Source organism: Melanotaenia boesemani, chromosome 3 (genome assembly GCF_017639745.1).
Source record: "Melanotaenia boesemani isolate fMelBoe1 chromosome 3, fMelBoe1.pri, whole genome shotgun sequence".
In the NCBI taxonomy this organism is placed as follows: Eukaryota; Metazoa; Chordata; class Actinopteri; order Atheriniformes; family Melanotaeniidae; genus Melanotaenia; species Melanotaenia boesemani.
The window spans coordinates 24,235,232-24,258,729 of record NC_055684.1 but is presented as its reverse complement, the minus strand read 5'-3'; the positions used below and the strand labels follow the sequence as shown (position 1 = coordinate 24,258,729).

Sequence of the window (23,498 nt, the reverse complement as noted above, 5' to 3'; positions counted from 1 at the left end):
GAGCAGCCATCAAGCAAAGGGCCCAGGGCCCCAGGAGCCCAGAGGTGCCACCTGGCATACCAGCACACAAACCATTGTCCCAGCCGCACACCCTGGCAACCAGGGAGCCATCGACCCCCCTCCCCACCCTCCACTTACTCCAATCTCCACCCCATATAACACCATACTCACACCCTCCCCTGCGTTGTGTCTTCACACATTAATAAAGAAGTTAGGCCCCAAGGATAACAACTTCTCTCTGCATCTTGAGTTGGAATGGAAAATGCTGTACCCTCACTTCCTTCAACTGCTGAAGGTGTGTTTATGTCTGATTATTAGAGTAGGTTGTAATTTCAAGTTGCAGTTTTCATAATAAAAAGGACAAGTTAAGAAAACAAGCGGTTTAAAAAAAGAAAAGAAAATTAAAACTCAGTAAGGCGAAGTTAATTCATTTAGGGGTCTCTTTGGACAATCAAATGACCAGATCACATGTCTATATATCTTATTATCAATCATAAAGATATATTTGATAATATGAAATATACATAATAATACATTTTATTTAAACCTTAGCGCTTCCAAACTGTTAGAGTCTCAATGAATTTTGAAGAAATTGCAATATAATGAGGCTTTGACAGAGACCATATGCTTCAATGGCCGTATCCTTCTGAAATGTGTTGTCACAATATATCAAATGAATTATTTTAAAAATTCAAAGTTTATCGCGTAAAATAAAATAAAATAGCAATGAAAGGAAAACACTTAGCGAGGCTTCTTTTCTGGTGGTAGCTGAGTTTGTGCAGATGTTTGTCACCATCCTGTGGTGATAATAAAGATGGGCGGAGCTTCGGAGGTGTCAGGAGTATCTCGCTGGTGTTGGCACCGGCGCTTGCATAGCTGTTGTGTTCCAACGAAGTAACCTCCTCTTTCTCACAGCCGGAGGAGACTCCCTGTTTCCTCGCTGTATCCGGGTGTGCTAAAATAGGCATGGCGTTAGGCCTGTCCTGTGTGTTTGTGTTGGTATTATGTGCGACTCTGTTCCCTAGCGTCTCTGGTAAGTGTTACTTTATTAACCTCTTAACGGTATCCTTGTCTGCTCGCTGGCTGCTCGGTTAGCTCAGGTCGACATGTAGTTGCAGAGGGTGGCTTCAAATCGGGGCTCGCGCTAACGCATTAAGGGCGATGTCAGTTCAGTTTCGGTTTGGGGTTGGTTTTTAGTGAAAGCCTTTAATTTACTATAACACTATCTCAACACTGAAAATTTGAACTTCATCATGTTATTTGGGTTTGACTACTGGTTTTTATAAAGATATACAATTAATACACTGACAGTGCTAACGTCTAACCTGTTTGTCATCGCCAGAGCCTGGCATTTATTTTCTAAAACTATTGTATTTCTGTTATCCAGTACAATTATTTCACTTTATTGAAAAAAATGTTTTTATGTGTATCTTTAAGAAGAAATTGCTCTCAATAGAGCATTATATATGGACAAGTGAATTTAACTCGTGTCTCACGGAACCAAATAGCATTAAAAAGGAAAACAAAAGACGACCTTAAGAGTAGGAACCGTCACTGTAAAACGAGCAGCATGACACTGCACATTTATCTAATAGGTAGGGGCCACATTATGGCAACAGGTTCATGTAATTTCCAGTCTGAGGCTAGAAGGATAGAGGCGGAGAAAGAAACCACAAGGGGCTATTTTAACAAATTATTGTTTTATTAGTATATTTCAGCATTTTATGACACTTTATTGGAATATCACTACAAACTCAGAAAACATGCTCAAAGGAATTATTACTGAATTGCCCATCTTCTATTTAGACACTTGTTGACAAGAACTTGGATCCAGTCACATTATTTATTTTTCTGAGAAAGGTGTTTAACTCAGCAAAATGACCTGAAAGCACCCAAGAAGCATCCATGATTAATAATATATATATATATATATATATATATATATATATATATATATATATATATATATATATATATGTGTATATCAGTCAAAATTTTCTAAAATGAAGTTATCTACAGCAGTAGTTCTCAAACTTTTTGAGTAAGGTCCCCCGTGATATCAAGGTATTGGCAACCCCCATGTGACAACTTAGTGATTATTTGTGTGATGTATTAAATGACTCATCTTGCAGCCATCCTTTTGTAATTCTGGAAAAATGTCAGAATCTTCATAAATAAAAAATAATAAGGTGGTTTTTGGTGGTTCATTGCTGTAACAAGGCACCTGCATGTCCAAAATCAGCTTCTCTCATGGCGATAATGTTTAATTCAGATTTTTAATATAGCATGTGTACAAATTTTGTTGTTTATGTGTTAATATGTTAAAACATTAAGGTGCATATTATTATTATTATTATCTGGCAACCCTCTGAAATGATCTCGTGACCCCTAGTTTGACAGCCACTGAGCTACAGTACTGTTCTTAATTTTTTCATTTTCATCTATTTCTCACAGATCATCATTATAACTTTGTATTGGGTGTAATAAAGCTCTTTGTTTCTGTTGTGTTACAGCTGGGGACCAGGACTGTAAGAGCTACACCGATTCTTTTGGCGTTTACCATTCCTCTGAGAAATGTCGCACAGGTTTTTGTTGCGGTAGCTGTAATTACAGACAGTGCTGTTGGGATTATTCTCGATGGTTTACTGAAGATCAACAAGAGAAATGGTATGTTAACCTGTTTTTTTTTATTTTTTTATTTTTCTAATAAATTGCCTCTAAATTTCTGGTCTGAAGTTAGAAATTCCATTATAAGTATCAAGATTAAAATGTTTTAGCAGTACAATATAAATATGTGGTTGAGGCAATTTTGTGCCAAATGAACAGGAAGTTGTCTTCCTGAGCATGACCATTAGTAAAGAACTAATCACTGAACTACCGAGAGCTTGTGCTATAATTTCTCATTTGTCTTATCAGCTGCATTCATGAACCATGTTATCATACATACCCTATGCAGGATTGACAGAATATCTGCTTGTTTTAAAAAAATCATAAAAAATTAAATATGAATTTCCCTCATAAAACCTTAGCAAGGAGTGAAACATATGTGTTTCAGTTAGTCAGCACTTTAGAACATATAACACATTTATTACTGTGAGCTTTAAGTGGCTCAACAACTGAAGCTGCATTAACTATCAGCTCAGTGTTTATTGTTAGAAAATACTGTATATATCGTTAGGCAGTACACACCACACATGCATGGAGACTGTTTTAGTCATTTTTTTTGTTTTTGCTTTTTTTTCAGTCAGAGCTACAGCTTTTCTTATAATTCACGAGTGCCTATGATCGTTGGTATTGTTTGCTCAATCGTGGCTTTCCTCATCTTCATCTGCTGCTGTGTCTGTCCTTGCTGCTGCCTGTACAAGATGTGCCGCAAGCCACAGCGTAAGTAGTGCTCCATTCACACTTGATGCTTTCTACTGTTATAAGTGATAGGCCAATAGGCCTGTAACCTAAGCTATGTCTGACTGAGTAACATATACTATGTTTCAGAATTTTTCAAGTTTAATTTATTAATGTGTCAGACGTAAACGAGCAGACAGCATAATGTCAGTGAATGTGAGACGCCTGCATTAACAGTTGCTGCTACACCAGAAAACCCTGATAGCAAATTTATAAAACCCTCTTCTAACCATGAGTGTTCACTACTAGCTCTGGTTGTAGTAGTTATAATAACTTAGGCAGTGCTAATTCATAAAGGTTACCAAGTTTGAAGCATCCAGAATGAAGCTGCAACCACTAAAACTTATAACAATAATTATCAAGCACAGTAAATAGGACATTGTTGGGTATTGCAGTTATTTCCTTAAATCATATCTGACAAAAAGATTTAATCATTCACTACATAAAATTTGTGGTTCTTCATTTTACTTAATTCTCCATTACTTTTTCTGCAATTACACAAAAATTTTGTATGCTTGCATAATTTTGTCTTCACACTCAGGAAGACATGGGCTTGTTTTGACTTGCACCACAGAGACAAACCCAAGGAGACATTTGCATCTGTCTGCAGTGTTTTACTGCACACATGTAGATTTCCTGAACCTCAGTCTGTGTTGCTACACACTTTCTGATCTTTTTTTTTTTTAGAATTCCCCTTTTGGTTTTGAGTGTTAGGGTATATTTGTCTGCTTTTGAAAAGGAATGTCAGAAAACTCATTTGAGGACTGTCGGCCCACCCACCACATGACTTTAATTACTGCAGTGGTTTGGTCTTGCTGTTTAACGTGGGCATTGAAACATAAGTGTAAGGTGATCTAATGTCTCAGAAATAACAATTTGTAAAGTTTCTCGTTTGACTTTTGTTTGTTTGGCATACTGCCACAGTTTTGCTTTTCAGTGATTGTAGTATATCCCAGATGTTGATGAAGAGACATGCAGTCATCAGAGATGAGTAGGGCTGGACGATAATATATCAATATATATCTATCAATAGACACGTGGTGTGATAGAAAAAGAAAAGGGTCCATAAATAGTTCTATAGAAACACAGTTTTCCTTTTTTTTTTTTTTTTTATTATAGCCTATCATGTAGCTTAATACTACAGTCATTACTTCCTCCCAACCAATCACAAACGCAGACCTAGACATGATCCGTCACCAAGCACCCACCCCCTCTGTATTGCAAAAAATGTTGCAGCAAGGGTAGGCGGAGGAAATGATCACGAAAAGAGGTCAGATGAGGGAAACAAACGAAAAAGAAACCCATAGTGGTGCTGGACTGAATGGTGAGCTTATTCATTTCCTACAATTTGTTTTGTTCTTGTTGAGTGTTGGCTGTTTACATGGTAGCCTAGTCCTATCAGTTTCTGAGCTGCCTAATGGCCAGTGTCCACCGTGTCCATGTTTCTTTCCGATCATTGCAGCACGTCAACAAAATCAGAAGGATAAACGTTTTGTCATCCATGATGGGGAAAAAAATAAAAAAACACTGAGACCCCCTGGTCAACTAATCTCGTAATGTTTACATAGTTCGCCGATCGAGAATCTGGACAGAGGCTTTTATTTTGAAATTTACCTGAGCTTCACTTCTCCTGTGTCTGATTTCCTGTCTGGTCCTATCTGAACTACTGAGCTTAATGTGCTGGAGATCGGGCGGAAACCACGCCGCCACCGGAATGCGGCGCACATGCACCTGGTGAAAATTGGCCATAAAACTAGTAGTGTACTATTCCCACCGAAAGAAGCTAAGCCCACTAATTTATAACTTAGATTCCTATAATGCACTGAACGATGAATGAAGAAGAGAACTTGGGGGAAAATATGATAAGATGATATACTCGTCAGAAATTTTGAATAAGACGGAGAATAAATATAGGAGGGCCACTGCTGAACCGATGTAAACAGACACCCAAAACTGCAATTTCTCTCACAATTCTGTCCATTGATTACATCACTGCACATTCTCCATAGTGGCACCAGTGTAGGTTTTACTCTTCATATGAGATTTGTTGACAGTAACAACTGCTGTTTTTTTTATGGTCATGAGTTCAATTATGGGTGTATTATCACTTACAATAATTATTTACGACACCGATTCCTGTTCTAGTATTTGTCTTCATAAAACATGCAGCATTGTTTACATGCACAAAATTTCTGCAATCGTTTACAATCCTGATCAGATCTGAGTTGTTTACATGAGTTCGAAAAAGTTATTCCGATTATGTTTGAGCAGGAGAAATCATTTTGACATGCACAGAATTGTACCACAATCTGACTTTGCCTTGGAAGACCAACGTGTGTGTGTGTATTTAATGCTGTCCTACCAATTTCAGTTTCTTCCCTATTCAAAATTTTGATTTCTTTTAAAATCTCAATCAGTGTATTTGTATTACATATTGATTCATTCTGTTTTGGTACATCCATGTCTTCCACTTGTCATAACTTCTTTTTTCTTTTATTTCTTTCTTTTTTTTATATAAACTTTGAGTAAAGCAGACACATGCAATACAAGCCATAACGTAAAGTGTGTGATTACGTAATTTTGACATATAGCTGATGTAGCAGGCATGCACAGTAAGAATAATTTCTACCCGACCTTTCAGAATATGTTTTCATGCCCACCAGTTGAAATAAAAGTCAGGATTTTTATATGTTTTTATACGTTTTTAAGCTGCGTTTTAAAATATATCACCATGTCCACTGATTTAGATCTAGAGGAAGTTCCAGAGAGTAGTCTCCACCACTTCAAAAGTTTTGTCAGCATTTTCATTCTGATCTGACTTTTAAACCAAATACATGTGTAACATTTGTAAGCAGATGCTGTGGTGTAATTGCTTACTGTTTGCTGTGTGAGTCTGTCTTGACGTCCTAGATATGCAGATCCGCTTCTACACAGCAGACATTAAGTTTTTACTGTAGTTGCTTTGCACTCATGTGCATGTAAAAAAAAAAAAATCCCCCCGTGTGCCACCTTAATCCTCTAAAAGCAAACTTGGCTTGCAAAGTTTGAAACCTAGTGTGTCTTTCAAGTTAATATGAACGTGTACTAAAGAATTTTACACTTGTTTTCTTAAACTTAAGACTCAATGTCTCAGGCTTTACTTTTCTGTCTGCTGGGAAATTTATATTTAAAACTATCCATGAATTAAAAAAAAAGCAACAGGGAAATAATTTTTTATCATTCCAACATAATTAGTCTTGGTTACGTATTTTATATTTTTGGTAATCATATTTAAAAAGAAATACATTTTCATATAAAGGAATGGGAATTTTAAATCAAATTCCTTGTAAATCTTTAAGAAAATCGGTGAAAGCCATAAACCTTTGTCTCACGTTGCTCTGTGAAACAAGTATTTGGGAAGGAAGAAAAAAACAAAAATAAATAAGGGAGATATTTTCTGTTTAGGTGGGGTGGGGACAGATGGCTGAACAAAACGCTTACAGTAAACATGTATAAAGACCATCTTTCCTTAACCTTTTGAGTTATAGGCTAGTCTTCTGTCAGCTGCTACAGAGGTTAGATCTATCTATATTTACTCTATATTTGCACGTCTTTCCTCTGTCTCTCTTAACGTAATAGCATAAATATTAATGCTTTCTCTTTGATTTGCTTACCACAAAGAATTCCTTAAATGTTTCTCGTCATCGAGGAGGCCACCTGGCCATGGTATATAATTGTTTTCATTCACACTGCTCGTAACAGTCTTTCACTTGTTGCCAGTTTGGTATTTTGCCAGCTTTAACAAATGTTGCCAGGAGTTAACAATGTTCAGGCAGAGAGACTTAAACACAAGTAACACAACTCCTTGACTTAGGATGTTGTAGGTTGGGATCAGACCCAGGAATGTCAGACTGTGAATCATTGTTTCCACAGCAACCACAGAGGGGAAATCGCAAGACCAGCCCATGTCATTTACAGGAAGTGGTAATGATGACTCCCACTCTGTCTCTATAAAAAGTAAAAAAAAAAAAAAAAATGATGTCATGCACACACTCACTCTGCTGGGTACTTTCAGTTTGACTGAACAGTAATGTCTTTCCGCAAATATTAAACATGTGATAACGTTTGTCTTAAGAAACTTGAAGAGTATTCATAATAACTTCCATAAAGCTTTTTTAGTAATCCGGCACCTTTTAGTTAATGTATATGTAACACGTCTAGATCTTGGCAGGTGCTGTTTAGAAATCTTTAGTGAAGGAAAGAAATAAAAATAAATATTTAGGAGAAATGCAGTCTGTTCTTCTTCCTAAGTCTGCATACTGTCAAACCAAAATAAGTGTGTGTAAGCAGCTGATAACCCCAAATAAAGTAACACCTGATTTATAGCCATTTTCATATCGGTTGTTTTCTGCATGTTACTTCTAGGCTTTTACAATTTAACAAAAACTCAAGTGGTGGTCTGACTTGCGTCTTGCTGCATGCGTATGGAATGAATGAAAAGATGACTTCCTTTGTGGTTTTAATGTTGTGATGCTTTGTACATTTTGTTGTACCTTTTAAATTCTATTTTGGTTCACATATAGTGTTTCTTAAATTTGATTTTGCATGTCCTTATTTAAATTTACATATTTCTACTGATTCTCTCTTGCTCTGTTGATTTGAATATTGTACATATTGTACATACATGTTGTACATAGACGTGTGTAATTTTTTTATCTGGTATATTGATTTGTGTGTTTGTTTTATTGCTGAATTTTTTGTTTTTTGGTTATTTGAGTCTTTTGTGTCAATGTGTGCTGCTGCAACCCATAATGCCCCAGCTTTGGGATCACTAAAGATACCTACCTACCTACCTACCCAACCACCCACATACCTACCTACTTACAATGCTGTGGATGAATTCTTACTCTCTGCATATCCTGCAGACGTGCTTTTAAAATGAGTTATAGATAAACAAGGATACTTTTTTTTTTTTTTCTTTTTTCTTTAGTGGGATGTCTGTTTCAGTCATCATAAGATCACATTTGTTGTCACTAGCTTTTGTTTATCAAAACTAATGAAGTCATTTAGTGTTTATTCTCATTATTGAACACTTCCTCCCACAGCTGTACTGTCTGAATCTGTGACTGTAATCAGATCTTACTCACATTATCTATATTTTTCATCTGTGCCTGTATTGTTTGTCTACAGCCGTGATAGCTTCAACCACCCACACCACCGTGGTTACCACTAATACTCAGCAGTACCCCCAGCAGCCAACTGCTATACCTGGACTCCCTCAGTCCTACCAGGCAGCCCAGTATCCACCCTACCAACCCATGCCAGTGCAGCCTGGGTACGGTACTCAGCCCATGCCCACATCGCATTACCCTGGACAACAGTTCATGCCAGGACCACCACCAACCTATCAGGAAGCCAGTGAGTGCAGACTGTGTCTCAGATTGAGATAATTTATTTATAATAATCAAACAGACAAAACCTATTTGCTGGCAGATGTTTCCCCCACTATAAAAATTTAAAACTGAAAACACAAGCTGTGCATGTGTGGAATTACACAGTGAAGCACATTTAGCCACATATTGTTTCATTAGGCAGAGTCTTGTTCTGGGTGATATTTTCTGACATAACTGATTATTGGAAGGATAAAAAGGAAATAAAATTCTGCCCCTAATTGAAAAAAATAGTAAAAAGATGGTAGGGAAAACATAGCTTTTATTTAAAGGAAATGTGAATATTAATGTAAACATACAAACATTTTGACAGACTGAATCACTCCAAATAAATTTTAACCCTAGTTTTTTTTCAGATTAGTAGGGCTGAGTGTGTGTTGTCCTCTGTGTCAGCTAAATTGATATTACTGCAGTAATGTTAACCAGTGTTTTAACGACTTGCCTCAAGTTGAACCCTGTCAAAAATCAGTGTTTTAGCTAATAAATATATCAAGAATGATCATGCTGGTCTGCAGTAATGAACGCATGACAATGGGGGACTGTTCAAACATCCAGGAAGGAACTGGGAATGACTAACAGGATTTAGACTGTATTACTGCAGAGGAGACATTTGGTACATCCGGTTAAAAACAAGTACAAAGTGTTGTCAAAAATCACTCTGCCCTCAAAGTTCCTGAAGTGTTAGGGAGCCAACAAAATGGCTAAAATTGAAAAGATGGATAATATCTTGTTAATTATTATCATTATAGTGTAGACAGTAGTTTAGAATGCCCAACATAACACCCATCTGTATGTAAAGACAAACTACATTTAAGCATTTCTCCATTATAGATTGCTGCCAATGTATAGTTTGATCATGTCTGTGTTTCACAAAAGAAAAATGAAATTAAGCTTCAATTCAGCTTTTTGTTACAGAATTGCAGTTATAGTAGAAACATTTTCAGCCTTTTAATTCTTGAGTTGTGTTGTTTCCATTTCCAGCCGGTCCTACCTACCCTCCCCAGCCGATGCCCTACAGCCAAGCAGCATACGCCCCAGGACAGCCAACATACCCTCTGCAACCTCCTGCAAAACTGCAGCCCTCGACAGCTCCACCAGCCCAGAGGGACTACCTAACCCAGCCGGCATACAACCCAGATTATGTTGCACCACCCACAACTGGATAGTGGGTCTCATTCCCTTACACTCAGCCACAAACACGCTGCAGCATTTTTGATTTGCTTGAAGTGGAAATGTTTACTTTGAATGAAGATTAGAAATTCTGCAGCCTCATGATTCATTCAGTTTAAGGGTTAAATTTGGGGAAATAATGACATCTGTTATGCTGAATAGTCACCAAGTAAAGATGTCAATGTTTTTCGGCTTGTGTTGCATGGACTATACATAATACATGGTAAGATTGTCTTTCTACAGTTTCTTAGTGGCTCCAACATGGTCATCCTAGCAAATGAAACTATGTCTGATTTTAGTTTATAAAATGCTTTGTAATTTCTCAGCCCTCTGTATGCCTCATAACTTCTCTGCCTTAACTGTCCACCAGCCAAACCTACCTGAGCCTTTCACTCACCTTTAGCAGCTGCTGTTTGATTCTGTGACCAGATGTTGGACATGGTTTTTCATGACTCTGCCCATCATCTGCTGGTTTATTTTCCCATGTGTGCTCCTTTTCCTTTTATTTGTCTTAGGTTTTTTTTAATGGTATGTACCATTTTTGTAGTACACTCCCCATGCATGTGTCTTTGGAGCAAGTATTTTTGCAGACAGACTGATGTTCACATGTTAACAGATTGGATTATGTGTGTTCAGTGAACAGGGTTGTCTTTAACCAACTTTAACTCCAGCTAAATGGAAATGGAACATTCATCATGTAAGTTCAGCAGACTCTTGCACACAGAGAAGTACTTTTTGTCTTTGCTTGTTTGGTTGTTTTAATTCATTGTTTTTACCAAAGGAGATTCCTTTTCTTATTAATAAACCAAACATTCAGTCAAGCTGAAACGAAATGATATTTTGCCCTTGGGAAATGCAAGAAACAATAGTGCCTTCGCAGCCTGGCTATTGTTATTATTTTTTTAAGGGTGCATATAATTTTAGAGCACTTTAAAATACCAAGTGTTTAATCTGCTTGGGTCACAATGTGTTTTTTACTATGTCATTTAGGCCAACATTATTTGCAATTTTTGCATCACCATGGTGACTAGTTCTTTCAGTTACAACACAAGCTTGATGTTATGTTTAACACGTATTTTCTTAAGTTCTTTGCTGTTCTGTCATTTCATTTGTGTTACTTTTGTTATCGTAGCTAATAAAAAAGTTTTCTTGTGATCCAGCAGAACCTGGAGAGGTCACAATGATGGGCCAAACGTTGATCTTTTCTGTAACCACGTTGGAAATTCCAGAGTTTTTGACTTCTTTGTGCAATTCATTTTGTGTTGGCTTGCCTTCTTTCTCAAATCCATCTTTCTTAAGTTACATGTCTACATGATTTCAGTCCTTTGGCCAGTGCTAAGGCTTCAACTTTTTTCACTTGTGTCTGTCTAGTTTTATATTTTGTCTGTATCACAGTTTTAGATGTTTTAAAAAAAGGATACCTGCAGAAGTTTATTCTTGCTCTGTTGTGTTTTTTTCATTAAAGAATATTTCAGTATCATTTCTCATTAAAGAATTAATCATTAATGCTATCTTAAAATGTATATGTGTGCAGAGTTGTATAATATATATATATATATATATATATATATATATATATATATTCCCGTGTATGCATGGATTATCTCCGGGTACTACGGCTTCCTCCCGTGTCCAAAGACATGCATGTTAGGTTAACTGGTCACTCTAAATTCTCCCTGCGATGGACTGGTGACCTGTACAGGGTGGACCCTGCCTCTCACCTGTTAAATGCTGGGTTAGGCTCCAGCTTGCCCACGACCCATAATGGATAAAGTGGTACAGATAATGAATAAATGAATTTATATATATATATATATATATATATATGGAGAGAGAGAGAGAGACATATGTCACTCCTAGCAAAGAATTTAATTTATTTGAGTCAGGAGCTCACTTGAAAAGCTAAAACCTTAAACCCAAATTAAACTGAGTGTGGGTATTTTAAAATTAACTGATTGATTGATAGATAGATAGATAGATACAGTAGATGGAGCTGGAACTTTCTTGCAAGTGTTTCACATGTAGTAAGGAATGTTGCTGGGTTGCTTCTTAAAGGGTGGGACTGACAGAGGCTGAAACGGTTGTCTCACAGCAGAGTCAGTTCATTTCCTCTTTATGCTGCAGTCCAGCAATTATGGTTTCAGGTATCTTGCCCAATGTTTTGTGTATTTGGTGCATAGTCGTGGTCCCGGCTGTATGGGGTAAGTTTTTGTTTGGTATTTGTTTCATCAGGTGTACATTCTTTAGCACATCCCCAGCAGCATAGAAAAGCCATTATGAAACTATTAAGTCAAATTAGTTACCATTCAGGCCAGTGTGTAGCGGCTAAAGATTGTGGTACACATTTATAGTTACTGTATCTTCTGCTATCTACCTTTAAGATCTGTTGTTTAGCCTCTTATCAGTTTAGCAATTATATCAGTAATCTTTCACCTTCTCTACTCTTTTCCATGAACCTATGCTTTTTCTCTTAAGACAGTTTGTGTGTCTTACAGCTGATGACTGCAATAGCTACTGGGACATGAACGACAATTACCATGATGTTCAGAGCTGTTACATGTACTGCTGTGGAAACTGCAATGATAGATACTGCTGCAGTGACAAGAAAAACAGCCTCACTCAAGAAAAACAGGATGGCTGTCCTGGGTGTGCTCTTGTTTTAAGCCTTTTAATGTCTACATAATAAGAATGTTTAAAATGTTTAATTGAATGAAATATAAGGAGACAATATGATTTTAAGAAATGTGAATGTTTAAATAATTTTATTTATTTATTTATTTATTTATCTGTTTGAAAGGTCTGTCAATAACAAATCCAAAAACATTGCTCTGATCATGGGAAACGTAATTGGGGCACTTATTCTTATCATCATCTGTGTGACTGTCATCACCTGTTGTATGGTTCCTTGCTGCTTGTGCTACAAGAAATGTAGAAAAACACACAACCAAAGGCAGATAGGTAAGTCACACTTTTATCCACAATTTACAATGTGTTCCAAAATTATTATACATGTGCTGGTTTCGTTCATTTCTCTTAAATAATCAATATGAATGACATTGAATACAACTTTTTTAATTGTCAAAAATTATACTAGGCTATAGAAAAGGTGGGCTTGGATCTGAAAAACCCAGATTTGAGTCTTCATGGTGAACCACTGTGGGACCTTAACCCCTCCCAACTCACCAGGTGCTGAAACATGGCAGCCCACTGGTCAAATGCAGGGCCAGATTTCCCAATTGGGATTAATAAAGTAAACATTTATTATTATTATTATTATTAAATGGTCCATTAACAGCATATACTGTATGTTGCAGTGGTCATTTTCACACCCTCAGGCCCCATTAAGGGATCCCTCCCCATTATTCCAGCCAGAAACATCACTCCACCATCATCTTGCTGCTGTTGCAACCTTGTTGGGATAAGGTGGCCATCCACCAATCATCCAGAACTTTATCCATCTGGAACATCTGGTGTAGCACAACATTATTCAGTGTATAAGACATTATTTTCCAGCCAAACTAAATCTGTGACTTTTGTCGTAGCTATGATCACTACAGTCAACACACCTCAACCTACTGTATCACCCACTGGATATCAGTCCGTCCCAAGACATGAGGGCCCACCCATGCCCACAGCACCGCCACCCTCATACCTGGAGAGTAGTAAGTTGTATTACATGTTAAATCCCGGTTATTTTAACCTTAAACCTCAAGACTCACCAAGGAGTCTGGGCCAGTCCAAACAAGACTCTTTGTGTCAGCTTGTGTTGTACTTTTAATTTGTGAATTTTTGTCATATGATTTAATTAGCAAAGCAGTCCAGTATTTAAGCACACCTCAACATTAATCATTTAGAAGAATGAGGACATTAGTCAGGGCCCACAATAAATTAGTAACAAGTATATGTGTCAAGAGTGATTTGGATATGTTGCATTTGATGACAACTGGGAATTTCCTATTTATGACCAGACAAAAAAAAAAAAAAAAAAAAAAAAAAAAGAAGAAGAAAATGCTAAATAAAGAGTAAGTGATCACAATACACATGGTTTCATTGGCTGAAATGAATGAAGTCTTGCCGAGACACAGTCATATTTTGTGAGTCTTTAATTGGATTCTGTTTTCTTTTTGACTTCTTTTGATCCTTTGTAATATATACAAAAACAAAAAAACTATAATTTAACTGACGTTTTCCATTGGGGGTGACAAATTATGTATCTTTGGTGTCATTTATAATGCAGAATTTAGTTTTTTCATTGGAAGCAAGTAAAAATTGTTCTTTGTCTTCACAGCCAATCCAGCTCCCTCTACATTTGTATTCTCACAAGGCCAGCCGATGTATACAGGTCAGGCTTCCAGTGAACCTCATTCAGAGCTGCCACATTCAGATGCCCTTGTACAGCCACCCTACAACCCCTCTTATGGACCAAACCCATGACCCTGATACAGCTGGATGAACTATCCTCAGGGGTGTGCAAAACATGTGGACTATGTTGTATAGCTGTATGCTGGGAAACGCTTGGAAAGATATCAAATTAGTATTAGATCTAAAACGGAAAATCTTCATGCTGCTTTTTACATGGAATGTGTTACACACATTGATGACTCATTGTTTAGCAGTATACAATTTAATTGAACACTTTTGTGATAAATGTTGAACTTTTTAGAAGACAATAAAACTTCCAACAATAAATTTCCATTAAAAGTAAAAACATATTGAGAAAATTATTTTTGATAATTATTTTGTATTCATTAACAGTTCAGGTTCATTCACTTAAACTTTACACGTTATAAGTTGTTCTTCAGTTATTCAGGATTTGTTTCTTGAGGATTTATTTATGTCTTATAAAATTTAACTCGTGATTAGATCCTATTAAACAATGTACTATTTAGCAAAGCATGTAACAAATGTAATGTTTTTTAATTTGTTTTGTAATGTTTTTGTTCATTATGTCAAATACATGAATCTACGTACCTGTTAACTCACCTTGGATATTTTCATTTCATTAGAAGCTGCAAAATGACTCCCTAGTCTGTTTGAACCCATTTAAACAGAATTGTTAATAAATGTGTGAAACAATAGACACCTGACAATCAAATTTAACTGCTCTTTTTCAGTATGCCTGGCCTGCCATCAGTTGTCGCATTTGGCTCACTTTATTCAGTAACAAAAACTGAAATAGTTGTTACACAATAAATTTATGCATTTTCCCCACAAAAAAATCTGATTGACAGAGTTTGTGGTGCTCATTAGAATCCAAAGTGGCTGAATTTTAATTATGCAGTGTCTGAGGGTACACGGTTGGTTGTCCTGTTGAGTTTTGAAACAGCTGCACAAATATCAGGTGAATAATAAACATATTAATTTCCCCAAAATTACTTCCATGAATTTTTACTTTCTCTGTAACCCTTCAGGATAAGACCCCCCCCCCCCCCCCAAAAAAAAACAAACAAACAAAAAAAACAAAACAAACAAAACAGTGGGGAAACTGCATCTGTACACTATTTCCTAAAAATGCATTTGCCAGAGTCTTTAAGTAAGTTTTAAAGTAGGTAAAATGTCTTCTAACAGCATTAATTGTTGTATAACCGTGAGAAAATTTGAAATTATTTTTTTGTTCAAACGAACAAATCCTTATTTTTCTGCCCGACATGTGTTCTGTTTCATTAAAACCGTTTTTGTTTTAGTTTAAATGAGGTCAAAGACTGTAACTCTTGTTTGCACCAGGATGTTTTTTTTTTCTTTCTTTTTAATTTCTCTTTATTTTTAATTCACAGTAGGTTTGGTTAAACTTCAAACTGAATAAACAGACAAAATAGAGATTTATTTTTCCTTGATGTGATCCACACTACGTACCAGTTGGTGGCGCGGCAATTCAGTATTTCGTTGTTTGCCACCACCGAAGAAGAAGAAGCAGCAGCAGAAGAAGAAGAAGAAGAAGAAGAAGAAGAAGAAAAAGAAGAGTCAAACTGGAAGTCTTTCGCGGGAATTGACAGCTGGATGTAGTGGTAGAGAGGTGGGTTGTGTTACCAGGAAGGGAAAAGAGTATTTAAAAGAGAAGATGCCATGAGAACAAATAGATGGGAGTGTTTCTTGAAGAAAATGAGGCCTTTATTGAATGTTCGTCAAGTCCTTCAGTTGTATTATGGAGATGTAGGTGCTGAGGGTGAGCCTCTATCATCTTCATCATCCGAGGAAGAAAGTGGCGTTGAGGATGGTTAAGTGACAGATCCGTCTTCAGTCTCCGGCGATGGTGAGTGGTAAGGTACACTTATCATAAATACTTTAGCTTTTGTTTTATTTATTGCTTTATTGTAAACTTTGTAAATCAATTGTATGTGTATATAATGTTATATATTTAGATTTAGTTTATGTGTATAGAATAATGGGTGAAATAATAAATATAGAGATGGGCAAATGTTTAGTCCTTTGTTTCCTATTTATCCGACCATGAATGAGTAACCTCACATACTCGTTTAAAAGATATCGGTACACTGTTTTTTTCCTATTTTGGGATATATATGATGTTTCATGTGTTTAGTTCAGTATGTTATCTATGTCTCTTGTAGTATTTCTTGTAAAATTTCTTTAGTAAAATGAGTGTTCATATTGTAGAGCGCTAAAGAATGAGTTTTAGTGCCCATATTTTCTTCACTATCCATCATGTGCATATGAAAACTAATCTGAACAATCTATTTACTTCTTACAAATAATTGTCATCCACAAATACAGTGATGAGGAGAATGAAGGATCTACACAGAGACCTAACCAGAGAGGACAGAAGTCGGGTGAAGTCCAGATCTCCCTTAACTTAGCCACAGCAATGCTTGGAGCCCTGGGAAACAGAAAATGACCCTGACACTGCCCCAGAAGTCAGCTACTTCATGCCACTGAGAACACCAGGAGCCCAGGTGGACACCCATGCATCCTATTCACCTCTGGACCTGTTTCAGCTGTATTTCTCTCCAATCAAAGTGCAAACCCTCTGCAGAAACACCAACAAGCATGCAGCAAGGAATGAAGATTTTGGAAAGGAGTACAAATGGGTTAATGTCGATGCTGAGGAGCTCTACAAGTTCCTTGGGCTCCTCGTATACAAATATACTGCAAGGCCCAATATCACCTGAGAAAGGAGTTGACTGTTGCTGAGAGAAAAGTAGCCTCCAAAGGAAACAAGCTGTTTGTGTCGACTGACTAAAGCAATGGCTACACAATGAATATCAACATTTACGCAGGTAAAAAATACACACACACAGGGCATGGGCTCTCGTATGATGCTGTGATGTATCTTATTTAGCCATCATATCTTGGCACTTGCTACCATGTTTACATGTACAGTTTTTACACAAGTCCCCAATTGTTTCTTAACTTGATCAACATGAAATTTGTAGCCTGTGGTACATACAATGACAGTATGCAAGGTTGTCCAACTGGGTGAAAAAATTACCTCACTAAAAATCAGAGAGGGGCGCAATGAGATGGATCAGAGAGGGCTCCCTGGTCTTTGCACAATTCATCCAGCATTTACTGGGGAGGTTTTCAAGAGGAGGGTGAAGGAGAAAGAAGGAAGCTGTGTAGTGAAGAACATCTCCTGCCCTACCCCAATCATTGCATACAACAAGAACATGGGTGGGGTTGACCTGTCCAACCAGTTGCTCCAGTACTATTCTACTCACCACAAAACTGCATGCTGGTACTGCACCCTGCTTTTGCACCTTGTGGACATTGCCAGCACAAATGCCTACATTCTGCACTACATTCTATTAGCATCTCAGACGAAGCCCATGTCCCACAAGGACTTCCAAACTGAACTGGTGACTAAGTTGTGTGGAGTGGACAGCACATGCATGCCCTCCAACAGGAGTACTAACCACATTCCTGTTGCCATTGCCAGGGTAACGGATCCCAGCCTGAAAGCCACACAAGGCCCCAGGATTTGCCAACGCTGCCACCGGGTGGACAAAAAAAGATATCTCACTCCCTGGAAATGCCAGTCCTGTGATGTGGCTCTCTGTCTTGTTTTGGATAGGAACTACTTTGCAGAGTGGCATCGATAAAAAAACGAAAAAGAAAATCAAACAAAAAATTTCCACTATTCGTACGTGCAAATACAAATCACTGGTGTTACTCTTTATATTTCTGCATAGTTTTGTTTTGAAAAGCTGCATCTGATGAAAAAATGCTGTTCTTTATGTTGTTTATGAGAAATATTTCTATATAGTTTTACTACATGTAAATTTTGCATTGTTATGTTTACATTTGCAGCTTATGATCAGTCTTTCAAGCTCCAAAGAAAGTTAATTGAATTTCTTTCAATTCACATTCAATGATTTTTGTGTACTTTAGGGCCCAAGTTGTTAATAAATTATTTGAAGTGAAAATTATTTTATGATCATAAATAGGCCAAATATGGAAAAGGTAAACATTTTTATGTTGTATATAAAATCAAATTCAGACGTCTGAGGCTCCGACTTCTAAGGGCTAGACACCAAGTTCTAAAGAAACAATCTCTTGTTGCCAACATGGGGAATATTTTCTAGCTATTTTCTCTTTCTGTTTTCTGCAGATTAGATGGTAGAAAAGCTAACTTTCTTTCAGGCTTTGTACAAACTGAAAATTTTAGGAAATTTATAAAATTAATTTCTAAGATATTTATCTTTACTATGCTATTATTTATTGTGAACTGGCTTGTATGGATACTGATTGGATGACAACGAATTGGATTTAATTGTATGTAAAGTGCCCTGAGATGATGATGTCATGAATTGGCGCTGTACAAATGAAGCTGAATTACATTTTTGGGTAATAGCATTAAAAATGCTGTTTGTAGCTGCTCAAAGATTTAAATAAATTCTTTGAAATAGCCAAACAGACAATGAAAGAAAGACAGTCCTACATAGTTTAGCAAACCAAGCTGACATAACAGATAAATTATAAAGTCTGTTGGACTTTTTAGTTTCATTCAATTATAATTTTGCACTGCAAAAATACAGCTATTGTTAAGAAGACACATGCCACACTTCACATACTGCCACGTTCACTTCTGTCTTCATGTGGGTGTTTGTGACTTGCAGAAAGTGGTAAACTTAAGTGTTACATCTGTATATTGTACCAACATTCATTCATTCATTTTCTATACCTCTTATTCCAATTCAGCGTTGCGGGATGCTACCGACATGCAGCCTAGAAAATGAATTCAGATTTTTCTTAAAAACTCACCTCAGCTTAAAAAAGTTACTGTTTTACTAACAAGTCCAAATGCAGATAGAAACTAGTATGGAGGTTGTCGGTGGATCATATTGAGTAGACAAAGGGGAAATCTCAGGCTGGTACCAAGACAGGATGCATAATTGGTTGGAACTTAGCAGAGAAGGAACCAGTAAGTACATAGCTGGACCAAGGAGGTAAAACTGAAGATGTTCAGCAATATTAGATATTGGAGACAATATTAGAGCAAATCATTTAAGACTTTCTCATGTGACCATACTATCAACATTCCCTTTTATATACTGACATGAATATGGTCTCATCATGTTTACCTAGAACATTAAATACTGATGCTGGATTTTAACTTTTGTGTTGACTGACAAAATAATCATTTTCTAATAAATGATTTATACTGCAAAATTATACTAGACTTGAACCTATAAAGCTGCTTCTAATGTTACAACCACTATGCCAAAACCCGAACATTCAGCCTCTTCCTAGCAAGAGTGGACATGCTTGAATTTAATCCCATAGTAAGGAAGCCCATTCCCTTATATAGCACTGTCCATTAATCAATACAGTAATAGTGCTGACTGCAGCCATCTCAGTTATCAAAGTGACAGGGGAGGGCTAAAAAGGGAAAGATGACCCTGGCTATACATGCTACTGCTATCTAAATTAAGCTTTCTCCTTGAAGTGTGGCTCAGACTGCTAATGAGCACTTAGGATGCCACTGTGGCAGATAATCTTTGTGTCATCTTAACAAGTGTTTTAATCCCTTTTTCCTTCTATCTTCCCTTTCTTCTATCCCACCATCTAACTTCTTTTTGTTCTGTCTGAAGGCATTCTTGTTTGGCTTCCTGCCCAAGCTGACATTAAGATGTTTTTTTTTTAGCTTTTTTTGACACAGCATTCTTTCCTCTTTTCCACTCTTCTCTGCCTTGTGGAGTCCATCTGATTCCTATGCTTGAAACTAGAGTTGAACACCAAAGTGATGATGGGCAGGGGATGCAGTGATGACTTGTGTGTGGGAGAAGTTAAAAGAAAAATAGAAAAACTCCCCAGTATGGGTTCTTATTTTGGCAAAGATGCTCTGAAAGATATGAGCAAGCTGAACTTTCCCACATAGGGATGCATTGGCAAAGCTGACAGATGTTTTTTTTTTAAAAAAAAACTGTTTTAGTTCTTCTGTTTTCACTTGCAAAAGGCAGTGAACAAAAGACTCACTACATTACTGTTACAGCCCTGTCCACTAGAAAAGTCTGGCAAGTTCTGTAAACAAATTACGATAATTACATGCAAATAATTGTATTATATACCTTCAAATGAATTTGATAGGAGCAACATGGATGGGACAGCACAGTTCACTGCAAAAACAGTGGCAAGTTAAAACGACAAAGAAAATATACTAATAGACAGGACATAAAAACATGGCTGCCATCTTCCATGGACCAGAACTCATTAAAGTTGCTCTGAGGTCAATTAGAAATGATTTTACATGATTTACATTCTCATTGGAAAACCTGCATAGTGGAACCTCTAGGCTAAAGAGACAAAGAACCATTTGGCTTGTTACCACCAAACAGTTTAGAGCAGGGGTTCCCAACCTTTTTTCCTCAGGGACCCCCTTAGAATAGAATAGAATAGAATAGAAATACTTTATTAATCCCTTCGGAGAGCCCTCAGGGAAATTTGGGTACCAGCAGCAATACAACACCAACAGTAAAGCAGGACAAGCACGAGACACAATATATACAGGTACAAAGCAAAATAGAGTCAAATAGAATGCAATAAATATAACAATAATAACAATAAGTTAAATAAAACAATATAAACAAGCATTGCACACAGTAGAGGTGGTACAGATTCCCAGTTCACTATTGCACGTATAAGTTATTGCAGCTGTTTGTATGGGTTATTGTGCATGTGTTGTATCAGGCGGACTGCACACCTCCCTCTCCCCCCTCCTTCTCCCCCTCCTGCCTAATGCAGAGTTGTACAGTTTGATGGCTCGGGGGACAAAGGAGTCTCTGAGCCGGTTGGTCCTGCTCTTGGGGAGGAGCAGCCTGTTACTAGTCAGGCTTCTCTGTGCACTGATGACAGTGTGCAGAGGTTGACTGGCATCATTCACAATAGCCAGTAGTTTTTTTAGTGTTCTCCTGTCTGCCACTGTCACCAGGGAGTCCAGCTTCATGCCAACCACAGAGCCCGCCCGCCTGATGAGTTTTTCCAGCCTGTTAGCACACCTTTTTGTCATGTTACCCCCCCCAGCAGACAACAGCATAAAAAAGCGTACTAGCTACCACAGACTGATAGAACATCCACAGGAGTTTCCTGCAGATGTTAAAAGACCTCAGTCTTCGCAGGAAGTACAGACGGCTTTGGCCCTTCTTGTACAGGTGATTTGTACAGCATGTCCAGTCCAGCTTGTTATCCAGCCACAACCCGAGGAACCTGTAGTTGTCTACAATCTCCACCCTGATGGTCACTGGACGTGGTTGTGGGCTGGACTTCCTGAAATCAATAACCAGCTCCTTAGTCTTTGAGGTGTTAAGCTGGAGATGGTTCATCTGACTCCGTCATGCATGTACTAAAACGCCACGGACCCCCTGCTTCACCCTGTACTAAAACCATGCTTGGTTTTAGGCTTTCAAAAGTGAGATTCTCACCATATATAATGTATTCAGATTAAGTCCTTTCCTTTGATAAAATAGGGACAATTTGTGGACATTAATCACAATGGCTCTAATGTTCAAAGCCTCAGGGACCCCCTGTGCCCTTTGGGGGACCCCCTTGTTAATGTTGTATTTATATTGTGTGGTGATGGAGAAACATATCCTACCAACCAGACGATGTAGGCAATTTTAACAATGATAATAATAATAATAAAAAAGTCAAAGCATATCCTACATAACAGCATGGTGATGGTGAAAAAACTGTTGAGGTTTGTCACCCACTAAAACATATGGTGGAATATAAATATATACAAAAGAAGCATTGAACTGTTAAACAGTTAGCTTCACTGAACTGAAAGTCATAAAATGCAACATGTTGCATCCGACCTGGTCTGAAATGTGTTGGTGGCATCAAACTCAAAGTTTACCTTCAGTTTCCATAAAACAGCATCATTTCCGAGTTCCAGGATGTTATATGTTGTCTTTGTACTATTTGGACTCACATAGTTTACAGTTTCCTACCCTTTTTAAAAGAGTTGTAAAACTTTCATCTAAAGAAAATAATTCTCATCCATTTATGACCAATCAACTGCTTGTATTTACATACTGCTGTACTCTGTGTTTTCCACTAAGCAAATGTTTGTATGTTAACTAAACTAAAATGGTCATAAGAGAACTGGCCAGGGATGCTGAAGTGAAAGCATTTCTTTATACCCCATTAAGGCAGCAGGGGGCAGACAGTGTTTGACACCAGGATCTTTTTCTTCAACCAGTTCACATGAGGAGAATTCACCCCTGTCCTGCTGGAAGCTGGTGTGCTGACGATGGTAGGTAGAGACACTAATCTTAAACTACTTTTAATCCTTCTTAATGTGTAAGTTTTTTCAAGGGGTTCCCAACTTGTCTCTAACTTCTGAACAGAAAAAATATTGACGTCTGAACTGTTTTTTTTAATTAAAAACAAAAAGTATAAATTTAAGCCATATTCATGTCAATATGATGTTGCGTACAGGTACTGTTACAGGGTTATTGATAGTAAAAGACCCAGATATAGATCAACTATACGGAATTATTGAACATAAAACAAGTGACCGAAGGAGGGAAAAACATTTATGTAGAAAAAGAACAGAAATAAAGGAAAGTCACACTTGGCAAAAAGAAAAAAAAAACAAAAAAACAAAAACTCTTTTGTCAGTAATCTAATTTTATTCTCATCTTAAAAGAAAGCTCCCCTCTTGGGAACCAAATCAGCTGTAATCTACTCTAAATAAGACATTTTGTCTGTTATAGAACAAAAATGGGGCTCTGACAAATTGTCCTAGCATCTCACCTGTTTGTGTAATTTGTGTGCAACTGTTTGTGTGAACTTTATTGCTTGGAACAGTTGCGGTGACACACTGACAGCTGCACACAGAGTGCCATGGCTCTAGCTTCCTTTCCCATCACTTTTTCCCCCAATGACTCAACTCTGTTCTCTGGTTCCCTGGTTCTGGTTCGCTGCCCAGTTTTCCTTAGTGTTCCCTTCCCTTTTTGCTTGGCCCAACTTATTGTTGGGACCTCCAACTCCCTACATGTCCTTTTCTAGAGCTTTCACAAGCTAACAGCCAGTTAATAAACA

At 37.4% G+C, this 23,498-nt stretch overlaps 3 protein-coding genes across 4 annotated transcripts; all 3 read left to right on the top strand.

Moving 5' to 3' along the window:
* The first annotated feature begins 860 nt into the window (after positions 1 to 860).
* LOC121636793 (protein shisa-4-like) lies at positions 861 to 11,481 on the top strand. Its single transcript, XM_041980601.1, has 5 exons — positions 861 to 1,033; positions 2,514 to 2,667; positions 3,245 to 3,384; positions 8,572 to 8,799; positions 9,813 to 11,481. The coding sequence occupies exons 1-5, from the start codon at positions 967 to 969 to the stop codon at positions 9,995 to 9,997; spliced, it is 774 nt and encodes a 257-aa protein (XP_041836535.1). The 5' UTR covers positions 861 to 966; the 3' UTR covers positions 9,998 to 11,481.
* Positions 11,482 to 11,835: 354 nt separating this feature from the next.
* LOC121636795 (protein shisa-5-like) lies at positions 11,836 to 14,971 on the top strand. The gene is made up of 5 exons (XM_041980605.1): positions 11,836 to 12,202; positions 12,497 to 12,647; positions 12,799 to 12,959; positions 13,544 to 13,663; positions 14,290 to 14,971. The coding sequence occupies exons 1-5, from the start codon at positions 12,136 to 12,138 to the stop codon at positions 14,433 to 14,435; spliced, it is 645 nt and encodes a 214-aa protein (XP_041836539.1). The 5' UTR covers positions 11,836 to 12,135; the 3' UTR covers positions 14,436 to 14,971.
* Positions 14,972 to 15,943: 972 nt separating this feature from the next.
* LOC121636794 (piggyBac transposable element-derived protein 3-like) lies at positions 15,944 to 18,379 on the top strand. Of its 2 annotated transcripts, none has more exons than XM_041980602.1 (2): positions 15,944 to 16,251; positions 16,731 to 18,379. In XM_041980602.1, the coding sequence occupies exon 2, from the start codon at positions 17,405 to 17,407 to the stop codon at positions 18,053 to 18,055; it is 651 nt and encodes a 216-aa protein (XP_041836536.1). In that variant the 5' UTR covers positions 15,944 to 16,251; positions 16,731 to 17,404; the 3' UTR covers positions 18,056 to 18,379. The 2 variants fall into 2 exon arrangements, with proteins under 2 accessions (XP_041836536.1, XP_041836537.1); XM_041980603.1 differs by having other exon boundaries at positions 15,944 to 16,258.
* The last annotated feature ends 5,119 nt before the right edge of the window (positions 18,380 to 23,498 follow it).